At 32.1% G+C, this 17,548-nt stretch overlaps 1 protein-coding gene across 1 annotated transcript in view; it reads right to left on the bottom strand.

The window, feature by feature from the left end:
- Nucleotides 1-17,548, bottom strand: part of LOC117104696 (rho family-interacting cell polarization regulator 1-like) — a 44,623-nt gene that overhangs the window by 17,006 nt on the left and 10,069 nt on the right. Inside the window, exons 3-7 of the mRNA XM_033245579.1 lie at nt 8,939-9,099; nt 5,378-5,445; nt 3,808-3,917; nt 1,825-1,853; nt 410-483 (exon numbers count right to left, since the gene is read on the bottom strand). Coding sequence (XP_033101470.1) covers nt 410-483; nt 1,825-1,853; nt 3,808-3,917; nt 5,378-5,445; nt 8,939-9,099 — 442 coding nt within the window. The remainder of the gene's footprint in view (nt 1-409; nt 484-1,824; nt 1,854-3,807; nt 3,918-5,377; nt 5,446-8,938; nt 9,100-17,548) is intronic.

The raw sequence follows: 17,548 nt of genomic DNA, 5'->3' as shown, positions 1-17,548 counted from the left end.
TATAAAATATGCTAACATTCAAACCACCTATATTTAAAAGACTTAAAAGATTACATTTAAAAAGAGTAGTAGATATATCTTATATTGCACAAATTTACTATTGACAAAACATCATACATAAATTTAAACATTTAATTAAATCATCATTGTTGATTACTTATAATAATACTATTATAATATCATGATTATTACTGAACTTAATTTTGTTTAAATTTTAATGTTTGTTTATTTTTATTAGACAGGAATATTGGACAGGTATATTCTACAATACAGTGACAGGAATATTTCTACAATACAGTAATAGATTAATTAATGCTTACAATTTAGGCCTACTTGGCATAAATAGTCACTGACTATGCTACAGTATTCATTTCTACTCATATTTTTGCTAAGAATGACATTATCATACCTTCTCGTACTTTCAGTTCCTTTTCATAATGTTCCTGAAGTTCTTCTACTTTTGTCAAATGAAATTGCAGCTTTCTAGAAAGGAAAATAAAAATATAAAACATGATTACTGATAAGTGCTTAAAATATTGCAATATGGTCTGTTAATGAATAGTAATGGTCTAACACCGCACACTAACTAACCCAGCCAATTGACCGCATCAAAGATTTTGGCAGTTTGGCAACCAGCAATACAGTGAGTCAAAAAAAGGTACCCATGGCTGTTGACGTCATTTCGTTTGTACCTCACAACCGTACCTTCACCTGTCTTCAAGACCCTCCAAGAGTCTTGCATTTTAATTAGATGTACTGCTTTTGAATGCAACATCTAGCTTTGTACATGTTTTGGTGTCCATCTGATGTCAAAGTTTATCTTTAATAGTTTGTTGTATGAGGTCAGTGACATCTTTTCCTGTTTAATTTATATCCTGTTCATGTTTACTGCCTAGACACTGCGTAATATCTTTCTGTTTTGGTTTCGTTTTTGAATAGTTTGTTTCATTTGTTCTGGAAAGGTGTTTTTAATAGATATAATGCGAATCAATATTTAGTTATGTCTCAGTGAGGTATTACGTATATGTTGTTAATCAGTGGCGAATCCAGAATTCGAAACAGAGGGGCCCAGTGAAAGACTGACACCACCTCAGCCTCACCACCATTAATTATATATTAACCACGTTCCATTGGTCAATTTTACTCGGTAAGAGAGAGTTGGCATAAACCTATGAAAATTGATAAATGTTGATGTTATTTTTCTTAAAGCAGGCCCTACACAGTAGAACCCCTATTAAGTTGACACCTCAGGACCAAAAAGTGTCCCCTTAAAGCTTGGTTTCCATAAAAATTGTACACGCTATCGCCGACTCCTTTGGCGACACTGATTGGTCAGTTGAATCAAGAAGCATTCCCGATTGCGTCAGTGACAGCTACGCAGTGCAAGGAGTGCACTGAAAACACTGTAGCGACTGTAACGATTCTATGGAAACCTGGCTTACTAGAGGTGTCTCCTTAATGGGGGTGTCCTAAAGGAGGCGTTCTACTGTACTTGTATAATGTGTATTTTTGACTGGCTGTTAAAAATGTAAAAATCCTAAAGCATAGGTAGAATTTATTGTGAGCACTGACAAACCGTAACCACATCTTTCTATAATGTTAGGCTCTAAAGCAAACCAGAGCACCAGGGTACAATGGGCTCGACTCGACTTCTTGTGAATCCTGTGATTATCATAACGTATTGCATAAGCATCATAAAACCACCACCTTGATTAGTACTAGATCTATTACATAGTAATGGTTCAAATCTTTAGAATAATATTAGCAGACAACAAGTTAACAACATCAATTTTACAACAAAGGAGAAATAAAAAGTCAACTTACCGTATATATCTTTCCCTGCTTTTTATTTGCTGCAAAGAAAAGAAAATTATATTTTATAATCCAACAAAATATTATGTTTAAGACAATAGTTTTCTAGAAAAAAGTAAAATTACTAAAAAAATAAAAAATAATAATTGGAAACCCCCTGATAAATTCTTGAATTGCTATTGTTATTGTAGTACCGTACCTGCAGTCTTTGTAGTTTTTTAGTTTTTGACTAAATGCAGGAAATATCACCCCAAAGTGGAAGTCATCCCAGATTATTTTTATTGACACAAACTATAGCTGAATCCCATTGTGGGATAGTCAAATCTTATTTTAGACGTGTTCGATGTCGGGAAGAGCTGGCTCTCCCCCTCCATTGGGGAGAGCTGGCTCACCCCCAGTCAGGGAGAAAAAGCACAATTCGTTGAGGAGAAAAAAAATTATATGTATTTTCTACATATTATTAGACTCTAAAATTGATCAAATAAGCCTTTGAAACCCCTAAATTGTTAAAATTTTTGGAGGCTTCGCCACCCCCTGGACCACTTTCGAAACCTTTTAATCGAAGCTCGACCACGCCCACTTTGCTTTCGTCGGGGAAATCTTACCCCTCATCGGGGCATCGGCCCCCCCCCCTGTCGGAAAAATCCTGGTGCCACCCTGGTTCCGTTTTTGTGAAAAGGATGTTAATAAATGTTACATTGGAATTAGAACCTACTTCTTTGAATAATATACCAAATTAAAACTGTCATACATTCGAATTCGGTGTGAATGCACCTTAATGGTGGTAGTTACAGCATGGTACTTACTTTCAAGAGTGCAGTGTAAACCAGGTAGTTAGATCGATTTAGATTTTTCTCTCGTAAGGTGCTAAGTGTGTGTCGTGCTAAATTTAAAAAAAAACACATTCAAATCATTTAGAAATAAGTTTTGATAAGAAAGCTGTATCTGTATTAGAAACTGTTATAATATCTTTTATTATTATATCAAAATATATTTATAAAAAACCCATGGAGAACTGGCAACTCAACACTGGCAACAGACAGAAGACATTCATATGTAACAGGTAGAGGACATATACAGGTAACAGAAGACACTACAGGTAACATTTCAGTAAAACGTCTATTTTATGATCGTCAATTTTATGAATAGTTGATTTTACGAATGGTGTTTACCCCTGTCTCTTATACACATCTAGATGTGTATAAGAGACAGCCACACCCCCCCCAGGGAAAAATTCTGGTGCCACCCCTGGTTTGTCTTCACTGATAATATAGGGGAAAAATATGTAGCATTTTTTCAATTTCATATTCATAACATGGAAAAATCTCTGTAGTACTTTGAATATTTGGCAGAACAGTTCAGCTATTGTGTGAACAATTGAAAATAAGGCAAAACGTTTTCCTACCAATATAACCTAGGTTCATGCACTGCTTAAAATATGAACTACCTTTCATATTATTCTTATCTGATATTAATAAATATTAACATACTTATATGGTGTTAAATGTAAAAGATTTCATTCTTAAAAGGAACCCAGGCAACACATTTTACGAAAAAAAAAACGAGTACCTTGCTATTACTATGTTATAAAGAAATCCAATATCATCCAGTGACATATTGTAATAACCCCAGGTCTATATCTTATTGTAAATATCTTATGTAAACATTCATTACAACGAATTATGCAAACAGTACAACACGTAGAGTACACAACATTTCATTGAACGTTGATCAAAAAATGAAATCATGCATTTCCATCAAGATTTTCAACATACAATTGATTTGTTTTCTTAATTTTCTTAAAATATTCTAATAGGAATATAAGGCAACCTACAAAAACATAAAGAGGACAGTCTATTGTTTTACTGCAAAAAATGGTGACTTGGGGTTTTATTATTGCAGTACAGTACAACAAAAATGGATTTTCAATATGGGATATCAGGTTAAAATGATTGCCTAGAGTCATAAGATACAAAGGAATATTTTAAATCTTACCTTATCAAGGTTGTAGTGAAAACCCTGTTTAAAAAAATAAAAAATATTATAGTTTAAAACAATAGTATAAACCACTGAATGTCTTATCAATTCCATATACTGTAATGGCCCTAAAATGTTGTAAGATTTTAACCAAGCCAACCGTATTGCCCCTTTAGTTAGATCTATGGAAATTGTGACGTTATTCACAGATTTTATTTTAAATGGAAATAGTAAAACTTATACAGATACCATCCCCTTCAGACACAAAATTGGGCCGATTTTTGTTGGAGGGGGTGGGCTTATACTCCGGCAATCCCCATTTCAGGCAATTTTCGGCACTGGTGCATGCTTATTTTAAAGTTTATTTTTTTATTTTTTTCTGAGTATTTGTAAAAGTCAGCTTTATAGCTAATATACTTACGCAAACCATATCCTAGGCTTTTGCTGACAAAAAGCTAGTATGTAAAATTGGGTGTAAAGTTTATTGTTGTAAAACATCATAAAATTGTTTTGTCTGTTGATATTTATACTTCCGTTGATGTTATGTTAAGTTCACTTGCATGGAAACGACTACATGTAAGGTGGAAAGAACAGATAGCCTTAATGACTTTTAATTGTTTAAAAGGGTATGCGCCATCTTATTTATCATCTAAATTTAAATTTAATATCGAATCCCATTCAAAATGTACACGTAGTCAATCTCATAATAACCTTTTTGTACCACATTGGAATAACTGTCAAGGCAAGAGAACTTTTTTGCATCGTTCAACAAAGTTGTGGAATGAACTTCCACACGAAACAACAACAAATTTCATGAACATGTCTATTATATTTTTTAAAAACTCTTTTAATTCTTAATCACTTTTATTATGATATCTATTTATATATATGTATGTTTTTTAATTACTTTTCTTTTAACTTTTGTATTTTATGAAACTGTACCACTTTGAAAACAGTACACAAGTACTGAAAGTGCATGCAGTAGAAAGACAGAATAAATAAATAAATAAATAAATAAATAAATAAATCCTACCTGTAATAAATAAATAAATAAATAAATAAATAAATAAATAAATAAATAAATAAATAAATAAATAAATAAATAAATAAATAAATAAATAAATAAATAAATAAATAAATAAATAAATAAATAAATAAATAAATAAATAAATAAATAAATAAATAAATAAATAAATAAATAAATAAATAAATAAATAAATAAATAAATAAATAAATAAATAAATAAATAAATAAATAAATAAATAAATAAATAAATAAATAAATAAATAAATAAATAAATAAATAAATAAATAAATAAATAAATAAATAAATAAATAAATAAATAAATAAATAAATAAATAATAAGAGACAGGTATAAAGAAGTTACTATTTACAGGAAATTTCATCAGCATAGAAAATAAAAAGAAATTCAATTCAAAGTACTGTATATTTCATTGTATATTACTGACTGATCAGTGATAAAGACAAGTATTGTCTTTGTATTCCCGGTATATATTTTGCCTGAATAAATGCAAATACAACTACCGGTAATAATAAAAATAAAAGAAGAATGCTATTATTTCTTTACATCTCTTCAATGTCTTGAAGGCTAGATAGCACAAGGGAAGACCAATGGTGAGTGCCAGTGTTACAACCCTGATATTTCATTTTTTCAAAGTTTTAGTTCACATTTGATCACCCTTGCCCAAGGCTGTAGCCAGCTATTGGGACAGTTGGGACAGTCCCATATGATTTTTCCAATGGGTCCACAAAGAGTGGGTCCAAATTTTTAAAATGGGTCCAGATTATGCAGTATCATGCATAAATGAGTCCACTTTTTTAAAAATGGGTCCAGATTTCTCATATTTAGCCTTAAATAAGTAACATTTTAAGAAAATTGGTCCAGAGTGTTCATATTCTTGCGTGAAATTGGTTAAATTTTAAGAAAATGTGTCCACATTATTTGAATTTACGCGTTAAGTTGGTCCACCCTGATATTCTCCCGCACTGTTTGAAAATCCTGGCTACTGCACTGCCCTTGCCCATGGATTGCTAGTGGTTATTAAGAATGTAGTTTTCATAGAAATAAACCTAATTATGTAGCCCATGCCAATTACGTTCTTCACAAAAGTTTCACTGATAACACAAAGTCAAGCTCCAGTGTTTTCAAGAAACCCTATGTTACAGGTGCCCTTTTAATTGTTTCTTTTCAATAAAAACCACTAGAATATCTAACTGAAATAAACAAAAACTGCTGCTTTTCATTCTTGTTCAAAGACTACAAAATTCACATTCTACACTTGAAATAAAATATAGCAAAAGATGAATAGAGAAAGATGGATGTTTGAACCAACTAGTTTTGTTACAAAGCTTGGTTTGTAATTACAAGACTACTTTTCCAGCTAAATATTGAGTATCTTGTATCAGAATACACACTGGGCGTTGGCTGAAACACAATCTCCACAGCTGGAGATGAACTTGTACCATGAACGGGTTGTTGACAAAATGCTAATGCAATGGGGTTTTTACGCTCTGTAATTTTAAACAGTGATGAATAATTAGTCTGACATCAATGATGATCTAATACGAAGCGTGAATGGGTTTGCGCATGGTTGGTGTGTGATACAATGATGGTCATATTGAGTACAGTATCAAAATTGTATTAATGTTCTACAAAATGCATCCAACTATACACAACGGATTTAATACTTGGTCGATTTCCGGTCAGTCCTAGCTAATATATGTGGCCATATAAAAAATATTGCACTGCACCAAGTATTGGGTTTAAAGAAAATATTTAGCAAACCATAATTTACACAGTGAATTTTATTTGTATTTAAGGTAATTCCTAGTAATTCTGTAAGTTACTACTCTAAAAGTTCATCTCATACGCCACTGCACCATTATGATAAGGTCAACCTATTGATGTGCATTTCCAAGGCGCAAACATCAATACAAGGGTGTGAAATCATACACAAACAGCACATTCACTGGAGCCTATACTCACTAGATAAAATCTATATTGTTAATTTGCTTCCTATTATAAACAAAATGGTTAAATACTACCAGGAATACAAGTGTGTTACTGTAGGCAGCGAACATGCAGAGAAGGAGCCAGTTGTGAGTGAAGTGAGCTCATGGGTAGCCATGGTGCAACCATGGAGGAATTTATTCCTTTATGGTGCCACTAAGGACCTCAACTATAGCAGCCAGAGGCCCTGGCAAATATAAGATGTCTTGATGTTGGAGAGGACTAATTAAAGTGATTGAAACAAGAAAGTTAAACTACTATTATCGCTAGAGCAGAATGAACAATTTAGGAACACAGTGGTAACCCATGGCTTTGGGTAATTTATTCCAGATTTTTAATGACCAATAACACATAGCATTTCTATATTCTGCCATGGAGGTATATTTTTAGCTGGTAATCAACTTTTAAAGAAGTTTTACCAAAATATCAGAAATGGCTTAATTACTTACTTAATTATTTGTGATGCAATATGATTGCCCCAACATGCTAAATGAAGTTTAGCTGTCCATAATTTAAACTATTTCTTTTATATTCTAAATTTGTATTCTTGTCTATTTTATTGTATTTGAACATATTTTAAGGAATTTGCGCAATATAAATTATTAATAAATTCATAATTAATTAATAACTGATCAATTAAAAAATAATATTGAATATAAACTTACAGTATTTGATAAGTCACTGTATGTTTATTCTTTGACAATGTAATTTATCCAATCTTTCTTTCTTGATTGCAATAAAGATTATTTGAATTAAATGCTTGACAAAACCCACAAGTCAGGCACACACGGTGCTACACAACACTTGCAATTTAACAAACCAAATACTACTGGTTATGCTTAAAACAAAAAAAAACATGTTGGTTCCAAACACAGAAGTACCATAACGTAGGCCAAAATAGCAATACATAATTTAGCACATTGTATCAAATTTTGTAATTTCAGGTAAAGTATGTCAAGCTTTGTATGTTGGATATCTACTTTATAATTGGTTTTGAATACATTTTTAGAATACTCAAATTAATTGCCTACTCCTACTACCATATAATTAACCAAAAAAGGTGTGTGACTGAGGCAAAGATATAGAGTAATGCATCACATGAAATATTACTTTAGTCATGATCCCTTGCTTGCAAACTTTCTAATGCATAACATTATTAGAAGCCACAGTACATTGTTAATCTGTTCTTACTACACCTATATAGATTAAATCAAATTTCCTCTCTTGATAGCTGATCAAAACATAAAACTCAATCAATATATTTTGATGGAAGGTAGAGAAAAAAGTTTATCATTACAGTACATTATTTTAAATTTTTGGCATGAAAAAAAATTAATTGGTTCAGAAGTTAAGAAGCTTGGAAATTCATAGTCGTCCGATTTGTCTTGGCAAAAGCAAATCGATTAAATAATTTGTAAAGGAAATTCATGATTACACATTCTTAAGTGTTTGAGTAAATCTGGACTCTGTATAGCTTGTCAAATTCACTTTTATGAAAGTGGTATATGTTTGGTGCTTGAGTATGCGGTACTCATATGGGGATCATGTATTTGAAATGACCAGTCAAATAAATTAGAACGTATCCAAAGACAATTTTTGGGAATTATCTTTTGTATTTAAATAATGTTATTTATTTTTCAGATTGCCAATAAAGTTTATTTGTACTAATCAATGCAGCATTAGCAGTTCAGTGGTTTGGATCATTTGCTTGAGCATGTTTTTGGTGTCCTTTAGTCAAAGAGCATGAAGTAAATAAACATCTTTGTGCAGAATTTACTGTAGGACAACTATGTATGAGAATGTTGAACATTTTGCTGCTATGCTAATTTAAGGATTCAACTTATCAGGGGTCAGGGTAATACCAAGAAAATCTTGCACCACAATACTTTGTTATCAATGACTACTGAAGTAAATTTCATGCACAGAGCTAATTTCCTTTTAATGAAAAATATTTTAATTACCCAAAAAAATGTTTTATAAACAATGATTATTTGAAAATAATTACATCATACCATTATAGTTAAGTAACACATTTTCTCATAATTTCAACAACCAAGATTTCCACATAAAATTGTTTTGAGCATATATGTTAAAATGAAGCATAATTATAAAACTTACTTGAGTCCATTCTTGAGGCTATCTAGAATGACCTGCGTTCTCTGTGGTCTGGGTATTCTAGGCATGATCTTATGAATATTCCGGCCTAGTTGGTGCATTCTCATCGGCTTTTTGCTTTTGAGTCTTCGCTGTACTGGAGGGCTAGCAAAGCCCCTTATATTCTAAAAATATAAAATCATCATTAATGTTAAGAATGAGTGAATTTTCAATAGAAGTGGATATGCAAGCTGTGTAAATTCCATATAATGTTATATGAACAGTTATACTAATAAAATTATAAACAAACACGATGCAAATGGTTATCACAGCATATGCAGTACCGGTAGCTCCAGAAATTGGCTGACACCCCAATCCCCCTCTCCCCAGTGCCACCACTAAGCATATGATGTAAGGTAATTATAGAATGAAACATAAAGTTAAAAAATAAATTTATAAAGTTTTCACACCATTTATTGATGTAAGTCTTTCTTCCTTGACTATTATTTCAAGTTAAGATAGCTAAATTGTTATTTGTTTGGCTATACTTTTCTTTAGTACGGGTACTATTTTAAAGATAAATTTTGGTGTCAGATATTGAGAAGCGTAACCTTTTAAACATTTGAAAATCGTGATAAGTAATGTTTCATCCCAACTAGCATTAAGTCTTAATAACCCTGAAAACAAAATTCTACCTATCCATTCATGTACTTGTAAACAATTAGTATTTTGAATACTACAGTTAGACCAAACACAACACCAATAATAGAGGGATTCAGCAATGGGTGTCACATGACCTAACTTGGGTGTTGGATGTAAACAATTCACTGACACAGCGATGTTTTACATGGCGATTTCTGTTGCGGCCGTTCCTTTTCTTTTGCTGAAAGATCATCATAATTCCTAGTAAACTATACCAAATTGATAAGAAATTAAACTTAAGAATTTTGTTTAATGTTTTGCTAGTGCTGTAAAGGAACTGGCCGCAAACATTGAGATTTTTCGACAAATGTTAGGCCTAGGCCCCTGCACATCTACGGCATGGTTAGGTATGCAAGATGGTCTTCCACACGCGAACTACGCTGCGATGTTAAGCCAGCTAAGGTTTATGAAGGAGTACTTAAATTTCAAAGCATACAATCCAAAGAGAACGCTTGGATAAGTAAATTTACTTCTCACGTTAACAGTAGGTTGTTGTTTTCGCAACCATAACATTATCTTTTCCTATGCTATCGCACTGTTATGTTTTTCATGTATACCCAAGTTAGGTCACGTGATCACCTGTAAACAATCATCGCTAAATCCCTCTATTAAATTAGAGCATGCGCTAACATTTTTAGTTTATGGGATGGAAGATATTATTTAATATGTAAGATAAACACCAATATGTTTTTGAAACATTTGATGACACTTTGTTAATATATGGTATTTCCAATCTAACTGTGGATCAATCAAATGTAGTAACCCTAAGGTATTTAAACTAATCAACTCGCTCAATAGTGTCACCATTGTAGGATATAGAAATTTCTTTAAATTTAGAAAATTAGCTTATATTGTTATTAAACCAAGTTGCAATTATATTTAAATAAGAATCTAATTCAGATTGGAGAGTGAGCAGGTCAGAAGAGTTACAAAGTGTACTGGTGTCATCCGCATACATTACACATTTACAAGCCATTACATCTGGAAGTGAATTAACAAATAATATGGGCCTACTTTCAATTTTTACATTATTTTTCAAACTGGAAAAAATATAAAAAACTGGATTTCTAATTTTTTAATGCTATAATTAATAAATTCCCGACATCATAATAATTTAACATTATTAAATTCAGTATTGTTTTTTTTTCAGTTTCTTTTATATATTTTTCCTCATTTTCCCTACTTTCTTTTGTTTGCATTGACACTTTCAAAAGTGCATAGACTCTGTACAAAATGCACGCAATACCTATGCCAATACGCAATCAATACTGATGCAAGTGAACATGTGATGCATGATAATTATGAAATCAAAAGTAAAAGATAAAAGTAGACAGGTTTTTATACAAGGATGTACTGTAAAACCCCTTGTATGTAATTAAATCTTCTAGTTCATAAATGTGAAAGAAGAAATTATAAAAATACCATTAACAAAAAAAATCCTAGAAAAACTAAATTGTGAAACTATTTATTCTATGTCATTTAATTATCAACAAATTACAACTTGTTCAATTTGATGCAGTTTTCTCTTCTTGCCTTTTTCTTCCCTTCTTCATTCAATAAATCATTGAAAATTTGTGAATAGGAATTTATTTTTGATAATTGCAGTTTGGTACCCTTTGTACGCATCTATAACCTTTCTTTGATGGTATATATTATATACACTGTTCAAATGGAGCCTTAAAAATAAACTGACTGATAATTGGTTTATAATGCTTAGATCGGCCAAGCAAGGGACTTTAATAAATGACTGCATGTATAACTATGTATGCAATGATGCATTCAAATTACGATGAATAAGCATGTAATTGGAAGATGGTTGACAATAATCAAAGTAAAACTGTGTGAAAGTGAATGTTTATTTTATTGTTGAACACTCACACAATATATAAATTTTAGAAAGCATTGCCATTGCCTATAGAGTACTGTTTACATGGCTTGGTCAGGGTACCACATAGCACTGATCCTACTGAGCAAATACCTATCGAGTGGTCATTACAGCTAAAGTACCTACGCAATTCACAGTTTAACATAGCTTTTTCAAAGTTTATCAAAACCTTCTGATTAAAAACTTCTCACAAAACTCAGCATATTAGTTACCTTATATTCAATTGTCAATGTAGGTTATCAAGGCAACACAAAGATACAATGTTGCATTAGTAGAAAAAGTTATGTAAACTGTAGCTTTGCTGTGGACGACCATTCTTGTTTACATATTTAAGTAAGGCTATCTGGTACAGTACCTAGACTAGATCCAGTCTAAAGTTTGTCTTAATACAGTCAGTGGCGTAACTTGGTTGTGAGGGCCCTAAGTGCCCTGGTTCAAGAGCACTATTGGGGCCCCGGACGCACAAATTGGCCAAAAAGAATAGAATATCTTCAATTACGAAATTCCAGTTCAACAATGAACCAAATTTGTGATTTTCAGTAGGCCTATCATGACATGCTATACATATCTATACAGTATTAATTCTGCTAATCGCCTCTGCATAACTTCACCTATCTCCTCTGAGGAGATGTTGTACTACTCACTTATCTATTCTAAAACTGTTGCTTCCCAGCACTCTCCCCCCCCCCCCCACAACCCATCCCCGTTTGAAAAATTCTGGATCTGCCATTTATCAAACTGGATAATAATTCCTCTCAACGACTATTTAGGAAAGACACTCATCTACAAAAACATTATCTACAAAGACGTCATTTAGAAAAACAATGACATGCTAACCATAACAACGATTTCCTCCTTGACTTCCCATAACATTCAACAATATACATCACTGGCCAACTTTTCCCACTCATCTAACACTGTGCGGAGCACAGGAATATGCTAGTACTTATTAAATTCTTCAAATAAACTTGATTAAAATTTTTATTATAAAAAGAACACAATACCTTACAGATGAGACAAAATGGTAGTAACACAAAACAGCAGGAATTAGGCATGGATAACAGAACAAAGCTGGGCAAATCATATGAAATGATGTAAACCTTTAAAGAACAAGATGCTATACTGTAGTATCAACAATCTACAGCACTGTACTTGAATTACTGGCTTCAGCTTGACAAAGTAGAGGTAGTTGCTGCAATACTATCACTACACATTGTAATCTATGGCCCCCAGGTATTACCTCTTTTCAATGCTCTACTTATATCACTACATGTTGCTATCTAGCACTTACAGACCCTAGATATCCAATCCTTTTATAGAAAATATATATTCTAAAAATGTCATAATCATGCCAACACACAGGTCACAGTAATTACCACTAGAGCTGATCAGGAATCTCTACTTTCTTGAACCATACAAAAAGGAAATGATAAACAATTCTAGAGTTAAAAACAACATTTGAAGTTCAACTTTCTAATTCTATGAAGTATTCTAGTACAACCGACTGTATAAAGAGAATAAATAAATACTGTATGATCATGACATATGTCTTTGTAAACTACTAAGTACTAATTCCATATTTGTAATTCTAAAATTGGTATAAATAGTAGTACCATTAAAGATAAAGGTTTTTGATTGTTAAATATGCAAATTTGCATATTTAACAATCAAAAACCTTTATCTTTGATGGACTTTTCCACTAAGGCCCGTCCCTTGGATATTGTTACGAAGGTCCCACAAAACAACAGTGACAGAACATACGTAAACATGTGCATTTGTGTCCCACAAATGCACATGTTTACGTATGTTCTGACACATTTGTGCTTGTTCGACACTCCCTGGCCCTGTTCTGATAGGTCAGGTTCATGATATATAAGATTATGCAGCAAAAGCCTCACAAGAAACATGCTAACTTTAAAAACAGTTTCCTCCCCATTTGGTAACTTAAAGGGCAAGATGTACATATTTAATTTTTGCATGTATTATTAAAACTTTTGGTGGTACAATTGTAATAAAAATGTCTGTTGAATTCTTTTGGCTTTTCTGCTGCTGGAAAGACCCCCTTGGTAAATAATTAACTAACTTAATTTAGTCAACAAATCACTTGGGTATAATTTCTTGTTTTAAATGGCTTTCAATCTCATACAATGTTGCTGTTGTATATTACCTATCAAAATCCTGTATTTTTAAATTTTAATGTACAGTATAACCTCATCCAAAATGGATGGGATATACATGTACATTCATGCTTACAGAAAGTTAGACTAAGTACAGTATATTCATTTTTTTTTGTGTTGGCAACTACCAACCACGTTTATACATCTTACAAACCATGCCCAACAGTTACACAATCAAAAGGAGAGGACTTCACAAATTATTTTGCTGACATACAATATTGCTGAATGGTTTCAGAGGGCATGTTTCTACTGAATATTGAGAAAGAAACTGTTCTCTTATCATTGGTTGATTATCGGATTAGCAAGATAAGAACTGCGTTGCAACTGCATTTTTCATTACATATGAAACGGTTACCGGACTGATACGCTACATTTACATGACGTAAAAATTACCCATATTGGAATTTAAAAAGAACTTTATAATAAACGTTTTAACAAATCAATATTTTTGCGCGACCACCAAGATACAAACAATGATGATTTGTCCTGTCTGATTTGAACTTTATTATTAATTATTAGGCCTATTAAAAAGATTGTTTATTTGCCCTCCAGCACCTGCCCCTAGCTTGCGGAAAAAAATATCGGTGGTGGTTTTTTAAAAAGTTTTTTTTTATAATTTTTTTGTTCAAAAATTTTAAAAAGATCTTTATTTGTGTCTCCATTTTGCACATTAAAGATGTCTAAATTTGGTGTCTGATGTAAGGTATCACCATTCTAGGCCTAAATTCATTGCAAAATATCGATTATGGGTTATTTTTATTCAGTCTGATGAATATCCTTTGAAAAATAAATAGTGAGACAGGCTTAGGGCCTAATTGAAAGCACTGCGATTTAAAATGTAAATTTTTGTGACAGGAGAAAAATTTTTTTTAAAAAAACCACTTTTTTTTTGTGCCCACCCCTCCTATACAATTTTCAGCATTAAAGGGTAAACAAACAATCTATTTTTTAGGCCTTATGTCGGTATTTTATCTTTCTCATATCAATAATTTGTTATTTAGGAGGAGGAAGCAAAAGTATAATTAATACTTTTGTTCTTAGGCCTACAGTACTTTAAAGAATATTTTTTTTATTCAGGTTTATTTATTAAAAAATATCACAATAATAAGAAGCATACATTTTACAAGTTCACCAATCAAAAGTCAATGAGAATATAAAATTGAATGGGAGACTAATGATATTAAAGAAAAATTTTCTTTAAAAACAGAAATATTTTGTTGTGTTGTGAACAGAAGTTACAGTAACATTTGTTTTACAATGGAGGTATTATAGTAAACTTGTTTTACTGATTCCTCCTCCTAAATAACAAATTATTGATATGATAAAGATAAAAATTAACTCTCAATTACGACTTTTTAAAGAAATTCTTAGTACTAGACATAGGCCTAGCCTACTGGCTAAGTTGACCTTAGGTCAAATTAGGCCGCTATTTATGTTGTAGCTAAAAACTACCCCACGAAGAACGATTCTTTAGCATTCCCGGCAAGGAATTGATTCTGTGCCAAAGAACAGTTCTTTGGAACGCCAAAAAGAATGGTTCTTTTTTGTGGGCTCCGTTTTTACTGCCACAAAGAACCGTTAAAATAAAAAAGAACAGTTCTTTCTCGTCAGTAGAAACAGACCCAGTGAGACATTTACAACAGCATGGATGTTTTAAAATTCATGTATCATTTTTCAAATGCCATCTTGGCAATCTCTCACTGAACCCACAATTTTTGAAAGTGTTAAAATTCACTGCTAACATACTGATGTAAATAATTTACCATTGTGGTAACTGCGATTCAGCAATATATACCCTCTACAGTTTTATAATAAGAGCCTATTTTTTGTCGCCACAACATAAGTACCAGTAGTACTAGTGGCTGATCCTTGAATTGGAGGGACTTGCACAGATGGAGGTCCTTTACCACCTCAGTCCCCTCATGATGGAAATGTTACTCTCAGACTTAAATTTGAATATAATTTTCTTTCTCTTCCCTCCCACTTGAATTCGCCCCTGCCTACAAACATAAAAATCAGTAGTTAGCCTATACTGTAGTAGACAGTAATTTCTTTTTCCTTTAACCACTTGGGGAAATATCATGTAACAGCCCATTAATAAAATGAAAAAGGCAACAACCAGTAGGTCATCTGCCTTTTCGCTATACATGTTCATTGACCAGATTCCTCATAGGAAGTAAAAGTATGAGAATTAGAAGGAGTATATAAGATATAGATATACAGTACAGTTATATACAGTATATTTATAAGATTTTAAATGTTACTGATATCTATTATACATCAAAAAGCTCCTGATAGCCTTGTAGTCCACATGCCAAATGGCAATTTTTGGGTGAAGTGTGCAAAATTTGGTGCACAAAATTTTTCTCAGTGGAATTTGTCTCTACAAGTGGTCCAGATTGATATTCCACTGGGATTCCGTGTCTGGGGGGGATTTGAAAAATATTATAGGATTTATGGGTAATATCAAAGAGTTTGTGTGCACACAATGTAACGTTAAAAAAAGGGCTGCCACAAGATAAGGGGGCGTCTATTAGAATTTAAATAGAGTTCGAAACTCAAACATGCACGCAACACATGTTCGTTACCAAACATCTTTTAAGGACACGCCACTCTGTGGCAGTACTTTTGAAATAGTATTACATTCCAACGAAACCATGGCAGTTGGACCTCTTGCAGTTCTCTTTGGTAATATTCAAATTTGGCAATCACTTTGGTAGCCATTTTGGTAACCATCTTTTATTTCTCAAATTCCCCAGGCAGAAAATCCTGGACCACTTGTAAAGCCAACAATCATGCACTATATTTTGCATGGCTAACTCCCATGATAACCAGATTATTAATTTTACTATGACCCATATTTTGTTATGGTCCTTCTAAAATAAAACTAAGCTTATGATTATGCCATAAAATGTTGCTATCCTACTACAATATTCTGACAGAATACCACACATAGAATTCTTGGCATTATGATTTATCTGTACAGTAATATACACTTGTTATGCTCAATGAAACCTTACTTTTTGTTTTAATTTTCAATTGTTACAAAGTTACTTAAAATACTGTATAAAGAATGCAAGTCAAATATTTTTTGTTCTTGTTATCGAAAAGAGTATAGGCAAGTAATGTTGATGCATGGAATCTACATACTATAGTAATACTTTTTAGAACAAAATGTACTGGTACAACTATGAAAGTAAAAATGAATAATAATATGGATTTATACCACGCCTTTTGCCAAGAGATGCAAGGTGCTGGCGATGGTATTATTACATGTCATTGCATCCATTTGGAAAACTTGTCGATTTATTTCCTTGGTAGAGAAGGACACCAACGAAATTCACAGCAAAGGTTCAAAACCTACTTCAAAGTTGAGAGACCTAAATGCAACTACTGTGCCAACCGCCCTCACAATTGAATGAAGTCAATTTTCAAAGCTTGTGCTTTTATATTTGACTTTTTTGTTCACATTCTCAAAAACTTGCTTAATCTGAACAATAGAATAAGATCGCAACAAAACCAACAGGCATTACATGTGTATCAGGAAGTGTAAGGAAAAGACTTAATATAAACATGCAACACTGATCAGCAGACTACATATATTTTGCTTTAAAATCCTGTTCAGGCATCATTTTAATTTTATTATTTTATGCATGTTTAAAATGATTAATTCTGAGCTTTTAAGAATACATCAGCCACCTTTTTTACAGACATCAATTCAATACCATTAGAATATACTGAATATTAAAAATGAATTTCCTAGAAATCTACTTTTAGCTACTGCCTGTATTCAATAATTTAATTTTTGACATCTATATAATTGCACCCATAAACTTGTTAACAGTGAAAGGTAAATAAGAGTCTATTAAT

Source organism: Anneissia japonica, unplaced genomic scaffold, assembly GCF_011630105.1.
Source record: "Anneissia japonica isolate Jap-2015-1 unplaced genomic scaffold, ASM1163010v1 scaffold287712_len2945570_cov188, whole genome shotgun sequence".
In the NCBI taxonomy this organism is placed as follows: Eukaryota; Metazoa; Echinodermata; class Crinoidea; order Comatulida; family Comatulidae; genus Anneissia; species Anneissia japonica.
This window is presented reverse-complemented; position numbering and strand designations above follow the sequence as displayed.